Source organism: Canis aureus, chromosome 22, assembly GCF_053574225.1.
Source record: "Canis aureus isolate CA01 chromosome 22, VMU_Caureus_v.1.0, whole genome shotgun sequence".
Taxonomy (NCBI): domain Eukaryota; kingdom Metazoa; phylum Chordata; class Mammalia; order Carnivora; family Canidae; genus Canis; species Canis aureus.
Window position 1 is genome coordinate 14283852 of NC_135632.1, and position 25259 is coordinate 14309110.

Consider the following 25259-nt stretch of genomic DNA (forward strand, 5'->3'; position numbering starts at 1 on the left):
TTATATTTAGTTGGGCTTTTAATTTTCTCTAATTCCATACAGATAAAATTCTTTGCCAGTGAGGACATGAATATAGGATATAATACAGTCAAGCTTTGAATTTCATAAGGATCTATAAAAACAAATTTACAGAGGAAAAATTCCAATGACAGTCAAAGTGAAATACATTTTTGGCAGATGTATCAGGATATACATATGTTCTAAATAAAGATGATTGATAAATATTTCCCATAATATCTTCTTATATAAATAAATACTAATGGAAATATTTAGCAATCCTATTCACACTGAAAAATTCCAAAAGCATGCTGAACACTAGCAAAATAATTCAAACATGACAAATAAGAGAGCGAGCAAGTTGGAAAAGATATCTAGCAAGAATCCAGTGACTATAAAAAGCAGATCATTTTTAATATGCCACTCTAAACAATGCCTTCTATTGTAAGATACAGAAGGATTTTGAAATTTTCCAGACTGATAAAAACTTAGTCTTCCTTTTTAATTTTTTTTAAAGTTCTAATCCCTCATCCCCAATTTCTCTGCTGAAAAATCTGCACTTTTATCTGTCTTCCCTCTCAAAATCTATGTAGAGAATATAGTCCTTATTTTACTGGGCCTCAGGAAGAGTGAATTGAATTAATCATATTCTTTAAAGAACATATTTGTTAAATCTGAAACTTCTTTCATTAATCAAGAAGATGCAATTATCAAACTGTCAAGGACACTGGAACTCTGGTTGTGGCAGTCAAAGAAAAGATCATGAGGGGATCCCTGGGTGGCTCAGCGGTTTAGCACCTGCCTTCGGCCCCGGGCATGATGCTGGAGTCCCGGGATCAAGTCCCACATCGGGCTCCATGCATGGAGCCTGCTTCCTCCTCTGCCTGTGTCTCTGTCTCTCATCTCTCATGAATAAATAAAATAAAATCTTTAAAAAAAAAAAAAAAGAAAGAAAAGAAAAGATCATGAAACGGATTTCTCATTCTATCCCCCTCCCAGGGAAGGAAGGGAGTAAAGGCAGGTGATGGTGAGAGAATTGACATTCTCTTGCCTACCAAGAAGAATCCCTATTTGAAGACTGCCTTCTCCAAACCAGGGCAACTACTGAGAATATTTTAGGATGGGCCCCTACCTCTGACTGCTGCCACTGTTTTTCCCTTTAGTTTTTATACTAATGTGGGTTAGGTATGTGTGTGAAAGTGTGAGAACAGAAAAGAAGAGAAGGCTAAGAGACAAAGATAAGGAGAAAGAAATAGATAGCAAGAATGTTTTTGTTATGACAATTCATATATCATAAGCTTCAATGACATTCAAGAAATGTAACATAGCTAAGTAATACAAAATAACCTATGTTATTGAACCTAAATAGATCCTTCCAAAGATTATGAGTGATAAAAGTTTGCTTATTCATAGGAGAGGGATAAGGGCTTTACATCATGAAGTCCAATTGTCAAAACTGATTACAGCTACAATATCCCATTATTTTAGAAGGCAAATTCAGTGCAGAGTTTACATAATCAAGCCTTGCTGTGCTACTCTAATTAAGTTTCATTTGTGTTTCTTCCTTGTCATTCTTTAGGCATATTAAGACAGAAAGAACACAGCATGAACAATGCAAAAAATAAATCAACCCAGATAGAAGGAATAAATGGTACTAATAAAAAGAACGTTCAGAATGAATATATTTATAGAGTATAGAAAAGTACTAAATACAGTACCTACATTAGGAGGGGTCAAATCTGCATTTCACGAAGCAAAATAGGAAAGTATTATAAATTACGAGACAGATAACAATAGCCCACACACAACAAGACAAGTAATGAATATTAAAATTTTTTTTCATGTGCATTAAAAACATTAGAAAGAGAACAATACTGGAGTCAAACTGTAGCTTTCAAAGGAGAAGAAAAAGCTACAAAATGATTATTTTTTCCAATAGGTAATTCATTGTCCATATTGGTGGTGGAGTTATGTTATGTGGTCATTTAAGAGACTATTTTAAATGTATGATAGTTTTCACTAAATTCTGATGGAGAAATGACAGACAAGTAAGATTTACCCCAGCATTCTCTTTTAACCAAATCAACAACCACTTTCCTTAATACAAACTTTTTAATGGATGCACATGCCTACACACAGTCAACTGCATCTCCCACCACAATCCCCTACCAATACCACATTGACAGTGAAGAAGGCCAATACCACAAGAAGATACATACAGTGAAGCAATTAAAGGCAGAAAGAACATACCTTCCAATAAATTAATATCGATGTCATTATCAGGCTTGTGTAGGCATGGGTATGTGTTAAACAGATTAGCTACAAAAGCTAAATTAAGTTTAGGATTGCCTGAAACCACATCTGCAGGAGTAACAAACTGTCTGCAGCCCAGTTTATCTGCTTCTTGAAGCATGAATCCAGCACGCTTCAGGTCATTTTTCTCCTAAACAACAAAATAAAATAAAAATGGTCAAGATTAAACTTTTGATTGCTTTTAAACATGTATTATCAATAAAAAATTATGCCAATCACTCTTCTGGAAATATATTAAATGATAGATCAAAATAAGGTCAGAACATGCAGAAATTCCAAATCAACTTCTCTGACTTTTCTTGCTGGAGATCAGAAGAATATTTCACTATCACTGCTGAAATACTCAACAAAACTCTCAAATTTCTTATTAGTTCCTACTGGTTAAATTATAGATAATTTGGTCAAGGCCATATATTAGAATACCTTCTGGCTAAGAGGCTTAGCTGTCTCACCCATTCTATTCTGAATATTTCCAGTAGACTCTTTTCTCAATGAAAAACAAGTTGGGATACAAATTAAAAAATATTAAAATCAGAAGAACAGCACTTTTTACAAGTGCAAAATCCTGGAAAGAAACCAAATACTTGCCAAAAGGAAAGAAGATGAAAAAACTTGTTATATTTACACAGGGACATACAACAATGTGAATGATTCTTAGTTATATATGTTCAAAATAAGTACCAGGAATTTAAGTACAATAAGCTTTATGTGAAGTTAGAAAGTAAAGTCAAAACTTTAATTTTGTAAGGGATATATCTCGTTGAAAGGAAACTATATAAAAAGAGGAGCAAAAGAACAACGAACATAGGATTGAAGATGGTGACTGTCACATTAACGTGAGGCAAAAAGAACAGGGAAGAAGGAGAGAGCTAAATGTAAATTAGTGTCAAAGTCTTAGCTTTCTTGTTGGATTGACAGTTCATATGGACTTGTTACAATTTTAGAGCAAACAAATACAAATAAAACTAAATAAAAAGAGGGATGTGCATGGACTCATGATGAGAGTATATTGTGACCAAGAATCAGGACTTATCTCATTTTGTGCACCAGTTACAAAAAAGTAAAAATGTAAATGAAGCCAGAGAAAGCAATAGGTTCAATGCTACTAAACAATAAAAAGTTCCTAACATAGACATGAACCAATTATATATAACATGTGGACCTTATTCAGATCTTAATTTAGATAAACTACAAAAAGAAAATCTGACATTTAAGAAGCAATTGGAAATGTCAATATTGACTAAATATTTTTATGATATTACAGATTACTGAGGGGTTTTTTTTTTGTATTTTTAGGTATGATAAGGTATTATGGTTATATTTTTAAAGTTTCTTTAAGAAATACACATTGGGGGCAGCCCGGGTGGCTCAGCGGTTTAGCGCCGCCTTCGGCCCAGGGCCTGATCCTGGAGACCTGGGATCGAGTCCCACGTTGGGCTTCCTGCATGGAGCCCGCCTCTCCCTTTGCCTGTGTCTCTGCCCCTCTCTCTCTCTCTCTCTGTCTCAAGAATAAATAATTGGAATCTTTGAAAAAAAAAAAAGGAAATACACATTGAAATACTTATTGATGAAATTATATTGATGTCTAAGATTTGCTTCAAAATAACACGGGATAGAAAGGAAGGTGATAAATGAATAAAGATTGACCATGAGTTGATAGTTATTGAGCCTGGAGAATGAGCACAGGGTAGTTCATTATACTGAGTTTGTTCATTTTTTCATTATGTTTGAAATTTTCTATAAGTTTTTTTTAAGTTCCTAATTTTTTGATTCAAACTAATTTGCAAATTTTGCAGTTCTTCAATACTTTCTCAAATGTTTAATTGTAATAATATAAAATTAATTTGTAGTGACTCAGTTTACCTTTAAAACTATTATGGATAAAAAATAAAACTATTATGGATGTTGCACTTTAAGTACTTAACTATAGTCTGATCAGATTTTAATGCTTAAATAGAACTATCCCTAGTATTTACAACTTATGCTAAAAACTGGGGTTCCTGGGTTAGATAGGTCAGGATCTGTGTCAGTACTTCCTACACTATAAATAAACACTAGGAATTGCCATCTTTTATTTTGTATATTTCTGAATGTAAGCTGGAATAACTAATAATCAGTTGCTTAGCAATCTAATAATGGTTTGTTGCTCCTTTTCCTAGCATACAATGACAGTCACAAAAGCACTATCATGAGTTCCAGTTATATTGCACCAGGAAAAAGTGGATGTAGGGTTGATTCCACACACATTCAAGATCAGAATTCTGTAATTCCCTCTCTTCAGTTATGACAGCCAGATGGCTTAGCATGGAGATTTGAAGCCTAGGGCATGAAAAAAACTTCTGAAGAACAAAGGGCCAAGGTTTACTTTTTTTTTTTTTTTTTAAGATTTTATTTATTTATTCATGAGAGACACAGAGAGAGAGAGAGGCAGAGACACAGGCAGAGAGAGGAGCAGGCTCCATGCAGGAAGCCCGACGTGGGACTCGATTCTGGGTCTCCAGGATCAGGCCCTGGGCTGAAGGTGGCGCTAAACCGCTGAGCCACCCGGGCTGCCCAGGGCCAAGGTTTAATGAAGAGATAAGGACTCCATTAGGCAATGCTGCCTGTAGAGAACTGCACTCTAAATTGGACCTTACTCACTAGTCAAATTCTTTTTTTTTTTTTTTTTTTTAAGTCAAATTCATAGAGATAGAAAGTACAACAGTGGTTACCGGTGACTTGGGGGAGAAGGGAATAGGGTGTTATTGTTTAATAGGTACAGATTTCACTATGGGATGATGAAAAGTTCTGGAGATGGATAGTAGTGATGGTTGCATACAATGCAAATGTACTTAATGCCAATGAACTGTATACTTAAACATGGTTAAAATGGTAAATTTTGCTAATGTAAATTTTACTTAAATAAAAAAATTTTAAATGAAAACAGTACTTACATTAAATCCTGAAAGGTCGATGGTAATGGCAGGTTCATCACCCTGGTCACCTTTAGGTGCAATCTGATTAAGCAGATGGAAATAGGCTCTTGAATCCTTCAAGGAAAGAAATGAAATAGAATTCTTAAAATGAATAAAATCATCATTTGATTTAGGAAAATAGTACTCAAACCTCTAACTGAAGAAATTGTCCTCATCTTAATGAATAATTTAGTAACTTTACTTTCTACTTCCAGGCTCCTGAATGCATGATGATACCTCACAGCTTCTAGAGACATTGTTCTCACCACCTGGAATACCCCTTCCTCACCTTTTCATTTGTTTATGCTCCGAAGCATTGGTTAAGATTAGGGTCAAGTATCTTCTAGAAGCCCTCCCCTTTAACTCAGACTAGCCTTGTAATCTTGCTCTGAACAACAGAATGCAGCAGAACACAGTGAAAGTGATGTACTTGGGCTTCGAAGCCCAAGCCTTAGGAGCTTCCTTATCCTCCCTCTTGAAGGAAGTCCAAATATCTGAGACTGTCATACAATGAAGAAGCACAGGCTAGCCATATGGAAAGGCCTCATGGAGATGCAGTGAGGCACTAGACACGTGAGTGGTGGCCTTCTGCACCCTCTAGACAAGCCCAACTGACAGCTGAATGCAAATGAGTTAGTAATCCCAAACAAAACCATCTGAAGCAGAGCCACTTAACCAAGCTGCATTAGCCCACTGAATCAAGAGAAACGTTATTGTTATTTTAAGCTATTAAGTTCTGAGTGGCTTGTTATATAGCAAGAGATAACTGAAATATTCATCTCCTGTTTATCTTTCTGTGTAACTGGTAAGCTTCTCAAGAGCTAAATCTTTGCATCTCCTGTACCTGGCATAATATCTTAGAGGAGGGGTTTGATAAATATCTGATGAATTGAATTTTAAAATAAGAGAGCCCCCCCAAAATAAATTTTTAAATGAGCATATAATAGATTAAAGCAGAGAAATACAGTGTCACTTCAAAGAAAGAGACTGTCATCTAAGCCCATTATGACAAGAGCATAATCTGAAGGAGTTAATATATCTAAAGAGAAAATATGAATAAATGCCAATGCTGATTAGTCTGGGTGGGAAAAAATACCACAGAGGAGGAGTCAACCAATTGACAAATTAGAGGACCCAATTTGGCAATGCAAGTCTAAGGAGTGACCACGGGAGAGCTGTTAGGCACACTGAATGTTAAGGTTTCCTTTAAAAGCTCTCCTGGTAGGGAGGGGCATTTCAAACTATTTTGGTTGAGAAACATACCTGAAGAATTCTTTTTGTCTACTGATTCCCTGTGCCCTCAGATATTTGGTCTCCTATTTGATGGTTATTGACAAAATAGAAGAGTGTTGGACTAGTCAGGCCGACAAGAGCCTCTAGTCCAGTGAACAGATGAATTCTCAGTCCAAATTAATAGACTGACATCCTCATTATAATTTAGTCTCTCTGTAGCATATAAGATGGGAAAGAATGCTTTTATCTGCTAGGGCTAGTATCTCCTTCTCATAGCCAGTTTTATTTCTTCTTAAATACCAATAAACCAGTTTTTCTTTATTGTAAAAGGAGTTTTTTGTCCTTTTTATTTTTTAAGTCTTTATTTAAATTCCAGTTAGTTAATATACAGTGTAATAACTAGTTTCGGGTGTACAACATAGTGACCCAACCCCTCCATCCAACACCTGGTGCTCATCACAAGTACACTCCTTAATCCCCATCATCTATTCCACCCATTCCCCCATCCCCCTTCCTTCTGGTAACCACCAGTTTAAACCAGTTCTTTTTTAAATAAAAGATTTTTCAATTATAATTGGAAGAGCCACCACAGACAGAGGAATGCAAAATTTCATGTTCTACACTGTGTCCTTATGAATTAAACTTGAATTCAAATTTGATTCTGAACACGTTTTTGTTTGTTTTTTACATTCTACATCCTTATTTTACATCATAGTTTTGAACATTAAAATATAAACCTTAATGTCTTGGCTGAAGTTGTTGATGTTAGGCCATCCTGCATTAGTCAGATGGTAGTTGACCCATCTCAGCAGTAATTCCTCTGGAGAAAGCTTCATCAGTTCTTCTAGATCCTCACCTTCCTTTAGTAATGCAATTAGAGCTGAAAGGAACACACTGAAATATAAATCCTTCCCATAGAAAGTATATATGCATGAAAAGTAAATATGTTTGATGATCTTACCTTCATTCCTGGAAATCTCAATATCAGCCAAAAGACCAACTTTGATGATCTGCCAGAGAAGTCCCAAGACCAAGTGAGGTTTTCCTTCTTTGAGATCCTGTGCACCAATGTTGACCACTGTACAACCGATGGCAGAGGCAGAATTCAGGGCTAGGTTTAAATTTTCCTGAATTGAAATAAAGAAAACTGGGTGTGAGAAAGTCCTTCCCAAAGTCTTAACGACAAGTTGTGAAAGTAAATAAGCAGCAACAGATTGAGAAAATTCAGATTCTGAAACATAATATTTATACAAGCATAATACCACTCCTCAAAAAAAACAAAAGACAAAAAACTCAAATGGTTTTAACTAGCACTTTACTACTTCAACTCTTTTCCTTGCTTTCATAGTTATATACGTTATTTTCATCCCTTCATATTTCTCTTTCACACTTCATGACACTATATAAACCCATAATCATGAGGTAAAAAACTGTATTACCATGACTTTATAATCTTTTACAAATGAATGAGACTTCTTTTGGATTATGTTTCATGGGAGGCTGGTGATATTCTAGCAAATCTATTCCCAGAACTCTGAAATTACTGTAAAATCAAGACAGATTTAATACCCACAGTAACACTTTGCTCCTTCCCAGAGGCCTTTTTTCATTCTCCATTAGTGTACTTTTTCAGGCCTCCTAGAGATCTAGACTGTTACCCCCTACTCATATTGGAAGAATGTCATCTTTAAAAATAAAACTGTAAAAAACTTAGCCCCTCAGACCCATCCTATAGTTATTGCAAAATAGCTACAGAATATTTTTTCTCTATTTTCTTTAACGCACTACATACAAATGTTAAGAGTTAAACCAAGAAATAAATTTGTGCAACACTGAGAAATGCTGTATTTCAGAGTCAGTGCCATGAAAAATTACATGACACCTGTATCCTAAAAATAAGATGTATGAATATTTTCAACAATCACAAACATTATACAAAGCATCCTGACACGAGATGTGAAAGAAAACAAACTTGGCAATTGCAGTCAGAAATGGGCTTCTTCAAGAACGGGAGTTCCTATTAGGAATATGCAATATTATTGGCTTATTGGGAAGTGGGAACAAGAAAGCCATGTTAGTCAACACCCAATTCATATTTCTCAAAGATACAGGGGATGGAAGTACCCCTTGGATACTCCAAGACTAACCATGTACCACTGCCCTAAGGTTGTACCTTCCTTAGAAGAAAGACTTAACAACTTTTGCAAAATCAAGGATTGTATTTGCCAATAGAAATGAAAGATATAGCTTAGCAGTAGCTCACTTTTAATAGCTGCAGCTGTGACTAGTATATATATGCACTAGTTGCTATTACTACCATCACACAAGAGTGGCAGTATAACACAGTGATTATTAAGGTGGGTTCCAGTGCTTGACCACTGGGATCATATCCTGGCTCTGCCACTGGGTAACCTCGCAGTGTCTCAGTTTTCTCCTCTGTAAAATGGTAGTATCTACTTCATTTTAAGGGTGTCGGAAAGAGTCAAAGAGATACTCATGCAGTTTGTTTAGAACAGTGACCGGTACCAAGTACTTAGTAAATACTGACATCCACCAATGCTCTAGAGATTTTGAGAAGAGTGTGGTAACTATAAATTCTTCGACTTTAACAACACCTGAATGTAGAAGCTGACTACAGAATAATATGATAAAAAGAATAACTCAAATTCTGTGAAATAGTAAAACATGGGTGAAACGATACAGCACTCTTATTTCAACCAAGAACAAGAGCATCAAGCAAATATTCATTAATAAAAGCAACTCAATGATTATAATAATATGACCTGAATACTATTATCTTAAGTAAAGTTCATCCAAAGCACTTTGAACAATGTTTGTTTGTAGTAGGCTCCATGCCCAGCATGGAGCCAACATAGGGCTTGAACCCACAATCTCAAGATCAAGACCTGAGCTGAGATCAAGAGTTAGATGCTTAACCTACTGAGCTACCCAGGTGCTCCCTTCCAAAGCACTTTGAATCTTAATTTCATTTAGTACAAAATGCAGCTGAATTTTTATTTAATAAAACCAAGTCTTTATAGGAAACTGAAATTATGTTAAATCAAACATTTTACATGAATGGACCTTGAAGGCACTATGCTAAGTGAAATAAGACAAGAGGAAGACAAATACTATATGACATCACCGATATGTGGAATCTAAAACAAAAAAAAAATACCAAACTCCTAAAAAAGAGAGATCAGACTTATGGTTACCAGAGGCAAAGGATAGGGGTGGGGATGGAGGAAAAATTGGAGAAAGGTGGCCAAAGGTACAAACTTGCAGTTTTAAGGTAATTAAGTACTAGGGGTGTCAAGGACAGCATGATGACCACAACTAACACTGCTCGATGGTTATATAGCAACCTTGTTAAGAGAGTAGATCCTATGAGTTCTCATCATGTGAAGAAAATTTTTGTCCTTTTTTTCTCTTTTCTTTTTATTGTACCTACATGAGAAGATGCATGTTAGCTGAACTTATTGTAGTAATCATTTCATAATATATGTAAAACAAATCATCACACAGTATGTCTTAAACTTACACAGTGAAATATGTCAGTTATTTCTCAATAAAACGAGTAAAAAAAGATCCATCGATGAAGGCCTTACATTTAAGAACACAGTAACATGATTACTAGCAAAGAGCAAGTACTTACAGAAATAGTGAAAGGGGTGAGCTTTTTCTTATTAATGGCTCTTTCATCAATTGTATCTGGTTCAGATAAGTTGATCATTTTGCTAAAGAGAAAATGATAATAATTTAGTTTCAGACTCCCAGTTTATTTAAGATAAATAATTTAAGTTAAATAATTTAAGACTTTTTGTTTTTGCAAGTAGACAAATAGTTAAATTTTGAAAAGTAATTAACAATCCATCTCTTTAAAATATTATACTGTGATTCATGTCAAGGACTTACTTTCTAAAATCTATGGACTATTCCCTAACCTAAAACAAATCCATCACTCTGTATTTCTGTAATACAGAAATAGTAATACACTGTAATAGTAATCTTAGCATTTCCTAATTTTTTTAAAATTGTTTTGCATTTTCTTTATGTAAGTCCTGTCTTTATTTCATTTAATGATCATCAATATTCAGCAGTCTGAAATGTAAAACAAAGAAATTTTTAAGAAGCCGTTTCATAAAGTGGTATCAACAGTGTCAAAATTACTGCTGTTGCAGAAAGAGTCAGAGACATGGTCTTTCTAAAATTTCAAGAGAAATTTTTTATATTAATTATATAAAATTTATCTCTAGATTTTAGAATATACTTTATATTTTAAAATAAGTATAGGAAAATACCCATTCAATTCATAATAGGAATTTCCTCTGAAGGTCAGAGAAAGAGATTAGAATCATAGGTGGAAGTCAAGGTATAATTTATGTTAGCTAAAAACTAATATCCTGTGCTTGTGGGTAGGTTGGAGGTTTTTTATCCTTTTAAGTAAAAACACAGGAAAAAAAAAGATCAAAAGAAATATACCAGAATACTAATAGCTAATTAGGGGTGATAAGAATATTTGTGATACTATTCTTCATAAGTTTCCTATATTGTTATAAGCTTAAAAAAAAAAAGACACTTGATTTGTCCAAAGACGTATGATGGGACTATAGTACACACAACAAAGAACACCCCCAGTGAGTTTGCAGTCTAGTGAGCAGAAACCTACTGCAAAGAGCCAAGGCTATGACACGACTGATGTAAAATATTAATTTCATTTAAGCACAAATGACACATATGTTTCTTTTACATTTCCTTATATCCCTGTCCCAGTCAATAATTCCTTACTGAAAGTGATAAAAGAAACCCTGTGAACATTTTTAAATACATCAGAGGAATAACTCAAAACTGTCCTGGCGCTATTAAGGAAATAGACAAAAAAGGCATCAGAAAACCAAGAGATTGCGTTTGCAGAAAAATTCTGGAAAACATGTGGTGCTTAATTTTCCATGCAATATAAATTCTTCAATAGCTACACAGCTACTTGTTGGCTGAATTGTAGTTTTCACTGAATGCTCATCAATGGAGAGAAGAAGAACATATCTCCCTTAACCTAATGTTCAACTCACCAAAGAAGAATACCATCTGCAAGTGATTTGAAAAGGCTGCCATCACTGGGATTCATGGGTAAAAGATGCTTACAGTCAGGGTCATCCTCCAGGGCTTTGTTTATCCAGTTAACAAAAGCCACTTTTTCTTCCTCTAAAAACAGAAAATCTTAGTCAGCAAACCAAATTTCACAGAATTAACCACACTACGAAGACATACTTTTTAATTTCTGTTCAAAGATAATAAATGGTTATTATTAAAACTCTGCTAAAATGCTACAGGGTTTAAGAGGGCATAAGGGTTCAAAGAGAAAGAGGAATTCATTCCATTTTTTCATCTGCTGTATTAAGGGACAGTAAGGTACATAGTTTAAATGAGTACAATAAGCATTTGATTTGATTCTAAAATCTATGAAAATATATTGTTTCTGAATGCTAATCAATCAGAAGCCAACCAAGAGAAGTCAGATCATGCACACCCACACCAGGGTTAAAAATACACACAACAGATTTCCACAAGCAATAAATCCCACAACCGCCACCGAAAGGTACAGAGTTGTGATTTGGGGCTCATAACAAAAACACTAATTTCAATCAAGAGTTTTTTGAATGAATAAAACAGCTCCATTTCTGTGGAATTTCTACTATAAGGAAACTAAGGCAAATCTAGATACCAGTTCTACTCTCAGCCATCTGCATCCTCAACTCTCAACATATGGTTTTGAGGGGATAGGCAGAAAATGTCATTGAGCTAAGCAGTGGGAGAAACAGGAAGAAACTTAAAATGTTCCACTCCTTTATTATAATTCTGTAAATATAAAAAATCTTTTAATAACATACATCTTCAAAGAAAATAACTTCCTTTTTTTACTTAAGACTTTTTTTTTTTTTTTTTTTTTAATTCGTGAGACAAACAGAGAGTCAGAGACATAGGAAGAGGGAGAAGCAGGCTCCCCATAGCGAGCCAGATCTGGGACTCAATCCCAGGACCCAGGATCACACCCTGAGCCGAAGGCAGATGCTCAACCACTGAACCACCCAGGTGCCTCAGTAATTTCCATTTCTATCACAGAGTAGCACAGAGTGAGCTGACCTTCCCTAATTCCTGGAATTAGGTAATTTTCTTAAGAGTATATTTGGCAGGCACTTCCAAAATGTAATCCATCACACAGACAGACACACACACAATCAAAAAAGACATATTTACTAATATTTATCTTTTGTACATATCATAATCTGCCTTTTTATTGTCTTGTCTCACCATACATACCTCCTCAGAGACTTAGAATCTAGGGATTGAAACATCACTAGGATATTGTTACCTCCCATCAAGGAAACTTTAGTATAATGATTTTAAAAAAAGATACATAAAGAAACACGGCATAATGGAAATAAATACACCAGAAGAGATACAAACAATATTTTAGAAAATTTAAGAGAAAAAAGAATCACTTCCAGTTGGGCCAAGTAAAGGTTTTTATGGAGAAAGTACAATCTGTTATTTATTTTTTTAAAAAAGATTTTATTTATTGGGATGCCTGGGTGGCTCAGTGGTTGAGCATCTGCCTTGGGTTCAGGGCATGAACCCTGTGTCCCGGGATGGAGTCCCACATCGGGCTCCCTGAAAGGAGCCTGCATCTCCCTCTGGCTATGTCTTTGTCTCTCTCTGTGTGTCTGTCATGAATGGATAAATAAAATCTTTTTTTTAATTTAATTAATTTATTTATTTGAGAGACAGAGCATGGGGTGGGGGTGGGGTGACAGAGGAAGCAGGGAGCAGACTCCCCACTGACAACAGAGTGGATGGTGGGGGGCGGTGGTGATGCAGGGCTCCATCTCAGGAACCAGAGATCAAGACCTGAGCCAAAGGCAGACACTTCACCAACTGAGCCACCCAGGCGTCCAGAGAAGGTACAATTTGAATGACAGATTTTTAAGTTGGGGAGAGAAAGGGAGAATGTTCCAAGTATAGGAACCAGGAATGAGATACTATTTCACAACCACTAGGATGGCTGTAATAAACAAAGAGACAATAACAGGCGTCAGTGAGCAAGCGAAGAACTGGTAATTCCAAACATTGCTAGTGGGAATGCAAAATGGCACAGACACTTTAAAAAACAGTTTGGTAGTTTTTAAAAATATTAAACAGAGTGACCAAAAAGATCCAGCAATTCTACTCCTAAGTATATACCTAAGGTAAGTAAAGCATATATCCACACAAAAATGTGGATATTACAAAAATGCTCCTAACAGCACTATTCCAAATAGCCAAGACTAACCAAATGTCTACCAACTGATGAAATAAACAAAATGTCATACTATCCATAGAACAAAATAGTATTCAGCAATAAAAAGAATATAATACGATATATGTCACAATAGGGGTAATCCTTGAAAGTGTTATGGCCTGTAAGTGAAAGGCCACTATTGTCTGATTTCATTTACATGACATTTCCACAATAGGCAAATCTAATGAAATAGAAAGTAGACTAATGGTTGCCAAAGTCTGGAAGAAGAGGGAAACTGGGAGGGACTGCTAGTAGTGAGCATGGGGTTTCTCTTTAGGGTAATGAATGTGTTCCAAAATTAGACAGTGGTAATGACTATACAACTCTGTACATATACTAAAAACCACTGAACTGTACACTTTTTAATTTTTATTTATTTATGATAGTCACACAGAGAGAGAGAGAGAGAGGCAGAGACATAGGCAGAGGGAGAAGCAGGCTCCATGCACCGGGAGCCCGACGTGGGATTCGATCCCGGGTCTCCAGGATCGTGCCCTGGGCCAAAGGCAGGCGCTAAACCGCTGCGCCACCCAGGGATCCCTGAACTGTACACTTTTAAAAGGGTGAATTTCATAACATCTCAATTGTATCTCAATAAAGCGGTTCTTTTTAAAAAGCTATTAAATGTTCCATACCTAGTTCTAGATAATCATTATACATTTACATATTCATATGTAAAAAAAATCATCAAGCCATATACTTAAAAACAGCACACTTTATGCTCTTACTATATACATCCTAAACCCCAATAAATATGTAAAAAAAAAAAATCTATGGTAATAGACATCAGAAAAGTGGTCACCTATGGGGAGAAATAGTTACTGTTCAAGCCATGAAGGAGCCACGGAGGGTGATGAAATGTTTTCTTTTGTTTCTGGTGGAAGCTACATGGAATGTAGCTACAGGACGTTTACACATGTAAAAATTCATTGAGCTGTACAGTTAAGAATTCTAACACTTTCCTAAATGCATATTATATCTCAATAAAAAGATTCTTTAAAAATTGAAGAAGATAGTTCATCACTATGGGTAGGTAGAAATGGAGTTAAAGAGTGAATCTCTTAAAAAAAAAAAGAGTGAATCTCTTTTAAAAAATGAAGATAGCAGTTATTGATCACTGCCTTTACTTCTCTGGGGGGATTAGGGTAGAAAAAATGGGTGGGGTGGGTGGGAGAAGTGTCAGTATATTGTTACAGAAAAATCCAGTTGGAAGGAAGAAAATCAAGGGGATAATTAACAGATTCAGATCTAAAGGAAAGGGGAAAAAGTTACAGTGAGTTGTTATCAGTAATTTAAAAAGCACAGTTCAGGGGCACCTGGGTGGCTAAGTCAGTTAGATGCTTGCCTCTGGCTCAGGTAATGATCTCAGGGTCCTGTGATAGAGCCCAGTGTCAGGCTCTCTACTCAGCATGGAGTCTTCTTCTCCCTCTTCCTCTCTCCCCACTGTTCATTCTCTCTTGCTCTGGCTCTGGCTCTCCCCTCAAATGAATAAATAAAATCCTTAAAATAAAAAGCACAGCTCTAATTATGCTAATATGAACAAAAGGACCTTGGCCAAAGGTTCTCAGACATGTATCTTGACCATGAAAAGTAAGCTTAACATGGGGTAAGGCATCTCAAGAGTTAATGTGACTGGATTTCCCACTGGGCAACAATCCAGTGATTCTATCAGACCTGGCAAATCAGGTGCTGTGCTCTCTAGTCACCTAGTTGCTTGATAAAAGATGAATCAGGAATCTCAGCCCCTGGAAAATGGAAGGGAAAGGCCCTTGCAATAAACCTCTCCACAAACTCCTGGATCAGGCCTAAAAGTAAACCCAACTCACCAGTCAGGATGAAAAATTCATTCAGAGATCATGACTGAACACATTCAATACTGAAATATAAACAATTTCTAGTTTGTTGTTTCTCATCTCCTTGTTGTGCGCTGTGCTGCCTGACACATAGTAGGAACTTACTGATTTCAATGATTCTACAATTTTTCATTCTGACACCTCTGAAGTTGAGGTGCATTTCAAATTTAATGGCATAGTATAGTTGAATCTGATTTTCCCACAATGGTACATAAAACAATGGTGTGAATTATAATGAATGGTATCTTGCATTTGATGAAATATCAGACTTGATGAATGAGTCAATGACTGAAAGATCCAATTTAGATTGGCAAGTTACCTGAGTAAGAATGCTGTGTGCCCTCACTGGAAATGGATGATGTTCCTCCAATAGCAGTAATTCCTTCTCTCTTGTTAATTATTTTGCGGAATGTCTTGCTGATGTCTTTGCTTTTTAACTCTTGCATCAGCTGGAATGGAATATAAGTAGAGCCTTGATCAGACGATCATAAAAAAAAAAAAAAAAAACCTTGCAACGTGAAGGATAATTATGTAGACTTACTTATTTGGAATGATATCAAAATAAATCCTGATCAGGTATTCTCACCCCTATGGGTTGTATACATAAATAGCTCTCATGTCATTTTACCCATAACACAAAATGTACAAATGTTTGCACTCCAAACACTAGAAGAAATTTTGTTATAATTAAGCTTAAATTGAATACATCGAAATTATTCCCCCAGCCATCAGAAAGGATAAATACCTACTATTTATACCAACGTGGATGGAACTGGAGGGTATTATGCTGAGTGAAATAAGTCAATTGGAGAAAGACAATTATCATATGGTTTCACTCATATGTGGAATATAAGAAATAGTGCAAAGGACCGCAAGGGAAGGAAGGGAAACTGAAAAAGGAAAAATTAGAGAGGAAGAGAAACCATAAGAGACTCTTAACTCTGGGAAACAAACTGAGGGTTGCTAAAGGGGAGGAGATGAGGCAACTGGGTGATGGGCATTAAGGAAGGCATGAGATGTTCTACTATATGTTGGCAAATTGAATTAAATTACTAAAAAAAAAAAAGAAATTATTCTCCTGTGCTTGCCATGACCTTTGCCCTGCCTTTTGAAAACTAAAGAATAACTTCCATAATAAAGATTTTTATTTATTTATTTTTTAAATATTTTATTTATTCATGAGAGATACAGAGAGAGACAGAGAGAGACAGGCAGAGGGAGAAGCAGGCTCCATGCTGGGAGCCCGACGTGGGACTTGATCCTGGGACTCCAGGATCACGATCTGAGGCAAAGGCTCAACCTCTGAGCCACCCAGGCGTCCCTCATAAAGATTTTTGAATGCTTTAATGAAGACATTTGCCTGTCCAAATGCTGCAAACATATACTTGTTAAAATAAGTAAGTTAGATATTGTCAGAAATAACATAGGCTTGGAGAAACACCCTCTCTCAATCACTCTCATGACTGGCTAGACTGAATTCAATCAATACTCCAAGCAGCAGACAGAATGAGTTTATAAAAATTTAAATTTGATCATGTCACTTCATACTCTCTTCTTCCTACATCATTGGCTTCTTTTCTCTTAGGATAAAAATGAAAATTCCATAAGACCCTGCATGACCTGACCCCAACTTACTTCTTTAGCTGCACTCTATACCCTTACCATCTTTGCTCTATCCACACTCAGCTTTTTTTCCAAGTGCTTGAGAGTATCTACCATCCCTAAAGCCACAGGGCCTCTACATAGGCTATTGCTTCTGCCTGCCTCAGACATTATTCATTTCCCCCACTCAACCCCTTTTATCTGTTTAACAGCTTTCTTCAGCTCTCAGCTCAGTCACCATAACTTCCAGGACACGTTCCCTGAGCCCCTGGGTTCTCCAGGCTCACCATCAAGTTATATTTCCATATGAAGCATACGGTCATGGTGGAAGTGTTGGAAGAAGTGACAGTCCTTGCTCAACTGCCAGCTGGTAATGGCAATGTAGCCAGGTCATCTCTCTTAGCCCAAGAGTTTGAAGTACATGATATTCAATATTCAGCTCTACAATCTATTTTTCTTTTGTTGGTTGAGTCATGTATTGTTTTTCATCTTGTTCAGTTCCCCTGAGCCTGGAGGTACTTTAATAATGAAACAATGCGGGATCCCTGGGTGGCGCAGCGGTTTGGCGCCTGCCTTTGGCCCAGGGCATGATCCTGGAGATCCCGGATCAAATCCCACGTCAGGCTCCCGGTGCATGGAGCCTGCTTCTCCTCTGCCTGTGTCTCTGCCTCTCTCTCTCTCACTGTGTGCCTATCATAAATAAATAAAAATTAAAAAAAAATAATAATGAAACAATGCTATCATAGCCAGTGTCAAAATTTACCTGGTGCCATTTGCAGAAACTGAAGGTATAGCTTATCACAGGAAATAACCAGTTTCTAGGAAGTATAGCTTCCATACCTTAGCTAGTTCAGTCACAAAAGATACTCCATTTCTCAAGATCAAGTACTAAGATATTAAAACAATTGGTGCACAGTCAATAAGCACTGAACTCAACTGTAGTTTTACTAGCACATGAGCTATTATTGTCAAAACATGACTTTCAACAATTCAAGAATGATTTTTTTTCCTTGGTTTTATGAATTATTTGTAGGCACTGTTGTAGCTACCATCATCATCATTATGAAACAGGGCTTTTCTCTGGTCTCTGTGGTCAGATTTAACCAGAGCAATGACATTACTAAAATTCTGCTCAAAGCAAAAACATCAGTAACCAGGAGAGGATGAGATTACTTACTGACACAAACTCTTCGAAAGTGATTTTGCCATCTTTGTTGTTGTCGGCAACTGCTAGAATTTTCTCCACAATCTCGCGCACCTTGTAGCCAGGCAGGGGAAGGCTTGCTTCCTTAAACAGGTCCTGAAGTTCATAGTCACTAACATACCCACTATTGTCAATATCTGTAAAGATAAATTATGAGCTGTCAAATATCATTTGTGTTAGAGGTGTGCACCCAGAAGGCTTCATGGGAGATTCATAGGCAGGTAGAACCTTTCAGGTTTGTTCTACAAATTCTACAGAATTCACAAAATGGATCTGCATACTATATAAAATATGTGTGTCATATTTGTGTCTTAAGTACACGTAAGGTATTTCTGTTCTGCATTTCACTTAGTGGCACTTCTGTTTCATTTGTCAATAATTCATTGCTTCTTCATTATGTATTTATGATACCATTATGTAGGCTGAATCATGTTTGATGTCATTTTGACATTAAGTGTTCAAGAAATAATTTCACACCTGTATTTGGACTTTTGAAAATAGGTTTCCCGGCGTTTTCACATTATCACTGAGATGCCCTTTCCTAGGCTTTCTCTAGAGACTAGATATCGCTTTGTGACACAGAACAAAGGCAACACAAAACACTCCTGCCCAGAGTTGGCAAGAGAGCTTTGAATTGTATGGTTAGTTGCCTGGATCCACCTTGTTATATAGGCTTCCTTTGCTCATCTACTAATAGTTGCTTTCTTTCCTCTATTTTACTTTTTCTCTTGGTAAAAGGGCCATTCTCACTATAACTCAATTAATGATAAAAATAGAAACTTTTCTCTTAAACTCTCATATACAAGTTTCAGAATTAATACAGTTCAGAATAATGGAAAGTTTCTCACCTAGACTCTACCAAAAAACAAAATATTGCTATAATCTCAAAAGTCACCTAGGAACCTTGATATTACAATAATAATATTACTTTCTTTGAAGAGAAAAATATCATTTTTCACAAGTCCAAAATTGTTTCCTATAACTCTGAAACAGGCAAACAAACTAGTTGGCTTACTTTTTGTTTGTTTGTTTGTTTTTTACCAGCACTGTGGCAAGGAGTCTTTAAAAATAAACAAGATGGAGGGTGCCTGGGTGGCTCAGTTGGTTAAGCGTCTGCTCTTGATTTTGGCTCAGTTCATGATCTGGGTCATGAGACTGAGCTCTGCATCTGGCTCCATGCTGGGCATGGAGCCTGCTTAAGATTCTTTCTCTCCTTCTGCCCATCCCCCCAACCCTCGCACACAAGATTGACTAAAAGTTGCTTACCTGCTAACCCTCATGCTATACTAACAAGAATACTTGAAGGAGCTGGGGCTCTGGAGATAAATAGGTCCGTGTGCTTAAATCCCCACTCCATCCCTATGGCCTCTGTGGTTTGGGTATGATGTGACAAGAAGTAACAGATACCATTTAAGCACATATTCTTTGTTAAGAACTTATCTCATGAAATCTTTATAACAACCTTCAAGTAGTAAATAATATTATTCTGATTTTAAAGATGAGGAAATCAAGCCTTATATTATAACAATTACAGTTTTAAAAGAAATAAGACTTTCCCATAATAACAAAAATAACCAACTTGATTAAAAAGTGGGCAGAAGAATAGACACTGAATAGAAATGAAGAGACGCTTCTCCAAAGAAGACATACAAGTGTCCAATACACATATAAAAAGATGTTCAACATCACAAATCATTAGGGAAATGCAAATCAAAACCACAATGAGATACTGTTTCACACTCAGGAGGATGGCTATTACAAAAAATTTTCTTAACAGAAAATAAGTGTTGATAAGGATTTGAAGAAACTGAAACCTTAATGCACTGCTGATAGGACTATAAAATGCTATGGCCACCACAGAAAACAACATGATGGCTCCTCAAGAACTTAAACACAGAATTATCATATTATCCAGCAATACCATTTCTAAACATAAACACAAAATAACAGAGAACAGAATTATGAACAGATATTTGTACATTCATGTTCATAGCAACATTATTCACAATAGCAAAAACGTAGAAACAATTCATGTGTCCTTCACAGATGAATGGATAAACAAAATGTGATATAGATAAAAAAAATAGAATGTTATACAAGATGAAGAGTTGGTATTTAATGGGCTTGGGAAGATGGAAAAGTTCTAGAGATAGTGGTATGGTTGCATAACAATGTGAATGTACTTAAAACCACTAAACTGCATACTTCAAAATTATTAAAGCGGTAAGTTTTGTTATGCCTGTTGTATCAAAATTTATAAAGAAAAAAAAGGAAAGAAGACAAATATTTTAACCTCTCACTTCTTTCTTGAGACCCCCAAAATATCCCATCTAGTAAGGTTGGATGGGCATGCCATTCTGCCATTAAGAAAGTTATTTGGTACAAATTATCAGAAAGAATACTGTTTCTAAGTAGCAATTTATCTTGTCAATAAAGCTAGTACATATTGTGCTAGTGTTAAGCACTTCCCTCACACACAGCAAATTACCTGGCTGTCAGATTTCTTCCATCAATGAATTATTTATTCAAAATATCATTAAATAAATATTGCAGGATTATATGTCCATGGGTCATAAAGAGTAAAGTTCATGTGCTAAACAAAGAAAAGAGATTACTAATTCATTCATTTCACTAAGTCCTAGGTAGCACTTTTGTTCAAGCTACCAAACTGCACTATAAAATAACAGCAATAGGAAACTAGGAGATACATTTTTATTACTTCCTCTGTTCCAATGCTCAAAATGAGCAGAACATTCCAAAAATTGCCTGATTTTTTACTTGAAAGACTCTGGGCACTGCATATAATACTGTATAAAATTTATTATTAATAATAATCTTTTAGAAATAATATATTCATGCAATGTTCTAATGACAAATATACCATCCTCAAAATAAAGAAAGGATCAGAATTAAGGCATTCATTATGAGTCTAATTCAGCCACCATATATTCTGTATTTGGAAGGTTTGAGTTGTTAACTCTGGGGATGGCTATGCAGGGAGTAGAAGAGCCCAGAGATTTGTACACTTTATTTCATAACAAGTGAAGTAAAGTATCTTACTTTACTTCATAACAATAATTTGTTAAGTTAAGAGCTTTCCTGGCAGCTTTACTTGGGGGGGGGGGGGTCTTTTTTCAAACTTAAATCTTTTTTTTTTTTTTTTTATTGGTCTCTAAAATTCATTCTGCACTACATTTAATCTGCATGAATTTTAGTGATTATTCACTAGGTTTGTGAGAAATCTAGACATGAGACCAACTGTGATCATTATATATCCTCCCTAGTCTATCAGCTGTTTCTCATGGACTGCTCTTCTGTACCAGAGAAGGAGGCTACTGTAGGAGGGGCCAGGGTGCGGGTGTCACCATCCCAATGTCCGTTCACTGTGCTCCCTTTTCACTTGCATGCATTTGCAGAATAGTACAAAAGACAATATTTATATTCCTGCTTGCCACAGGTTTCCTAGGAGCAAAGTGCAGAAGAATCTCAATCCAACAGAATATGAGGCGATTTTTTGGAAGAAAAATACAAAGCTGTCAAACAATAATGTCATAATGACAAAATACTGAATGGCTTTAAAAAGTGAAAGAAGAAAAATAGGATATGTGGCCTTTAAAAACAACTCTGAGATTTTTAAAAATTATGCATAAAGGAGAGGGAAATCAGGACATATGGCCTTTAAAAATAATACTCAAATTTTAAAATATTCTGCATAATGTAAGAAAATGTTATTGTTAGTAACAAACACATGAAGGCCAGAGTTCAGCTTATAAACAAGGAAGTGTTTCTATATTTTCTCTCTGTAATGAGGGCATCCTGTTAAGCATATTCAGTTACACTGTCATTCATTAACCTAGATGGCTTTCAGCAAAGAAATTATCAAAGAATTCAAAGTCCAATTCTCCTAGAAATTCAAGCCAGTCTTAGTTTATCTTTCAGAAAGAAAGAAAGAAAGAATCCAGTGAAACCTAAATAGGGAAAAAAAGAAAGAAAAAAAGAAAGAAAAAGGAAAGGAAAGAAGGAAAGGAAGGAAAAGAAAGAAAGGAAGGAAAAGAAAGAAAGGAAGGAAAAGAAAGAAAGAAAGAAAGAAAGAAAGAAAGAAAGAAAGAAAGAAAGAAAGAAAGAAAGAAAGAAAGAAAGAAAGAAAGAAAGAAAAAGAAAGAAAGAAGAAAGAAAGAAAAAGAAAAAAGGAAATGAAGGTAGGGGTAAATGGGTGGTAGTAAAACCAACAAAAGGTATTTCCATTCCTGGAAATCTGATATCAGATTGCAGAATAGCAATGTCGTATTTAGTTTTTCTCAAGCATACCTATTTTATTAAATGCTTCTTGTAGCTCTTCCAGTTCCTCCCGTGAAATGACAGTGGTACTGTTTTCCATCTTTGGAGAAAAGACTATCTTCAGGTCTTTATATCTAGAAAAAGTAATGTTATAAGAAGAACATTAGCCCTTTGGAAACATTTATCTAAGCAATATAAAATACATAGGTGGTAAAATGTCTAGAAGAAATGATCTGAGAGGTCTGGCTGACAAGGAACAAATAGGAACAGACCTCCTCCATCCTGGTAACACCATTTCCCAGCATCGGTGGGTCAGACACTAACAGAGTCAGTACAAGGCAGAAACACCTGTCTTCTATTACACCTTGTGCTTATACAGACATTTCTCAATAGCCTGTACAGTTTTCATTTACATTTTTACCCTATTTCAGTAAAATAAATATTTCAAGTTTGAGAGATGTATAGCATTTATAAATGTAAAGGAAGTGGTCAGAAAGTAAAATTTTAAGACATGGATAATGTCCACAAAAAGAATAAAATAAGTGTATAATTTTTGAAATATAATTTATTCATTAAAAATTTTCACTAATCACTCAAAAACCATATTAAGTTGGCTGATGCCCTCAAAGAGTATTATGTCTCATGTGTCATTTGTGATCTGTATACCAACTTGCTTAAAAATTTTTGGTGTTCTTTCAAAATGACAGATTTCTCTATCTTACAGTTATTCTGGGGCCTGGTTATAATCAAAGTATAATTAAATCTTTGAGTTTTAAAAAATATACCACTACCCACTATTTAATTCTACTCTTAAAAAAAAAAAAAAAAAGAGCTCCGTAATAGATCTGATAAATGGGTAAATGGAATTCATCTTACTCCCCATATGCAGTTTCTTACATCTTAGCATTAAATAATACAATTTTATTGAATTCTCACTTTCAGAATTTTTCACTATAGTTGAAACTAAATATAGGCATATTTCTTTTGTGTTGAATGAGATTACACAGATCTTTTAGAATTTTTAAGCATAATCCCCTAGCTCTGCAAAATGCTCATTTTGTCGTGGCTGGCTTTGAATGTCTATGGTTTTAGTCATCCTGCATATCCTTCCCCATATTCAAAACAGTTTCTACCCCTTGCCTCAGGTTTTATAAATAGGGACCCAAGGGGCAACTGAGTGGCTCAGTTAAGTAACTGCCTTGGGCTCAGGTCTGAGGATCACAGCTCGGGAATGGGAGATTGGTTGCAGAATGGGAAAGGGGCTTACTTTTCCTTATATGCTTTTCAATTCAGTTTTGTAGACGGTAAGCTTATCAAAACCAAAATAACTAAAAACAAGATAGGCAACTCTGTTAAAACACTGGGAAAAATAAAACAAATATTAGTAGTCTGAAGGCACACATTATGATCCTGATAATGCTAAGATTGATATGCCCAGTAGCTATGTTACAATTTCAAATAAAAGCACCTATTTTCCTTAAAAAGCAAAAGACTATGATTAATATAGTAATATGGGCTCAGTCCATAGGGCACGCAACCCTTTATCTTGGGGTTGTGCATTCAAGCCCATGGTGGGTATAGAGATTACTTAGAAATATATAATCTTTTAAGACTTTATTTGAGAAAGGGGAGGGAGTGAGAGCACAAGCAGGACAGAGGGAGAGGGAGAAGCAGACTCCCTACTGAGCAGGGAGCCCAATGCAGAGCTCTCTATCCCAGGACCCTGGGATGTGACTGAGCCAAAGGCAGATGCGTAACCAACTGAGCCACCCAGGTGCCCCCCCAAAATATACAGAATTTTTTTTAAAATAAAATAGTAAAATAGTTTATAACTTTTCACAAAGGTATGGCAATTTAGAAGAAGAGTGGCTGATGGAAATCATATTTATTGCCTCTTTTACAAGCATACACTCAAGCGTAAATGTACAATATCAATATTTTTCTAAGTTTTTACAAAATTATAACATTAGGATTCTTCAAAAATGAACTATAGTATATGGTATACCTTAACAGCCATTTTTACACAGCACAGTAAACTATCGGGACCAACACACACTGTTGGCTAAGAAAATAACAGTTGTCAGAATTGATGTATAAAAAACTGTTCTAGTTACATGATCATGAAATAAATTGCTTACTATGATATCTTTCAATAAAAAATATTTCTGCTACAATGGTGCTAACTTTTTTAAAAGTTTATGTAAGAAAAAAATAAAAATAAAAGTTTATGTAAGAGAATGTATTCCCTCAACTAAATTTTCAAAATAAGGGGTGCCTGGGTAATTCAGTCAGTTACGCAGCTGCCTTTAGCTCAGGTCATGATTTCAGGGTCCTGGGATCAAGCCCTGGAGTCAGGATCCCTGCTCGGCAGGGAACCTGCTTCTCCCTCTGCTCCTCCCTCTGTTCAAGCTCTTTCTTCTCAAATAAACAAATAAAATCTTTTTAAAAAAATAAATTTTCAAAACAGTATTTAACACTTTAGAAGAAAA

At 35.7% G+C, this 25259-nt stretch overlaps 1 protein-coding gene and 1 long non-coding RNA gene across 3 annotated transcripts in view; one reads left to right on the top strand and one right to left on the bottom strand.

Moving 5' to 3' along the window:
• The window catches only part of LOC144293782 (uncharacterized), a 29387-nt gene extending 22231 nt beyond the window's left edge, over positions 1 to 7156 (top strand). Inside the window, exon 3 of the long non-coding RNA XR_013361077.1 lies at positions 5480 to 7156. This is a non-coding gene — a long non-coding RNA (uncharacterized LOC144293782). The remainder of the gene's footprint in view (positions 1 to 5479) is intronic.
• Positions 1 to 25259, bottom strand: part of PLS1 (plastin 1) — a 103593-nt gene that overhangs the window by 19666 nt on the left and 58668 nt on the right. For both annotated transcript variants that reach the window (XM_077864869.1, XM_077864870.1), the window contains exons 2-10: positions 22801 to 22904; positions 18466 to 18629; positions 16006 to 16135; positions 11567 to 11699; positions 10153 to 10234; positions 7459 to 7624; positions 7235 to 7377; positions 5244 to 5339; positions 2248 to 2440 (exon numbers count right to left, since the gene is read on the bottom strand). In XM_077864869.1, coding sequence (XP_077720995.1) covers positions 2248 to 2440; positions 5244 to 5339; positions 7235 to 7377; positions 7459 to 7624; positions 10153 to 10234; positions 11567 to 11699; positions 16006 to 16135; positions 18466 to 18629; positions 22801 to 22870 — 1177 coding nt within the window. In that variant the 5' untranslated portion in view covers positions 22871 to 22904. The remainder of the gene's footprint in view (positions 1 to 2247; positions 2441 to 5243; positions 5340 to 7234; positions 7378 to 7458; positions 7625 to 10152; positions 10235 to 11566; positions 11700 to 16005; positions 16136 to 18465; positions 18630 to 22800; positions 22905 to 25259) is intronic.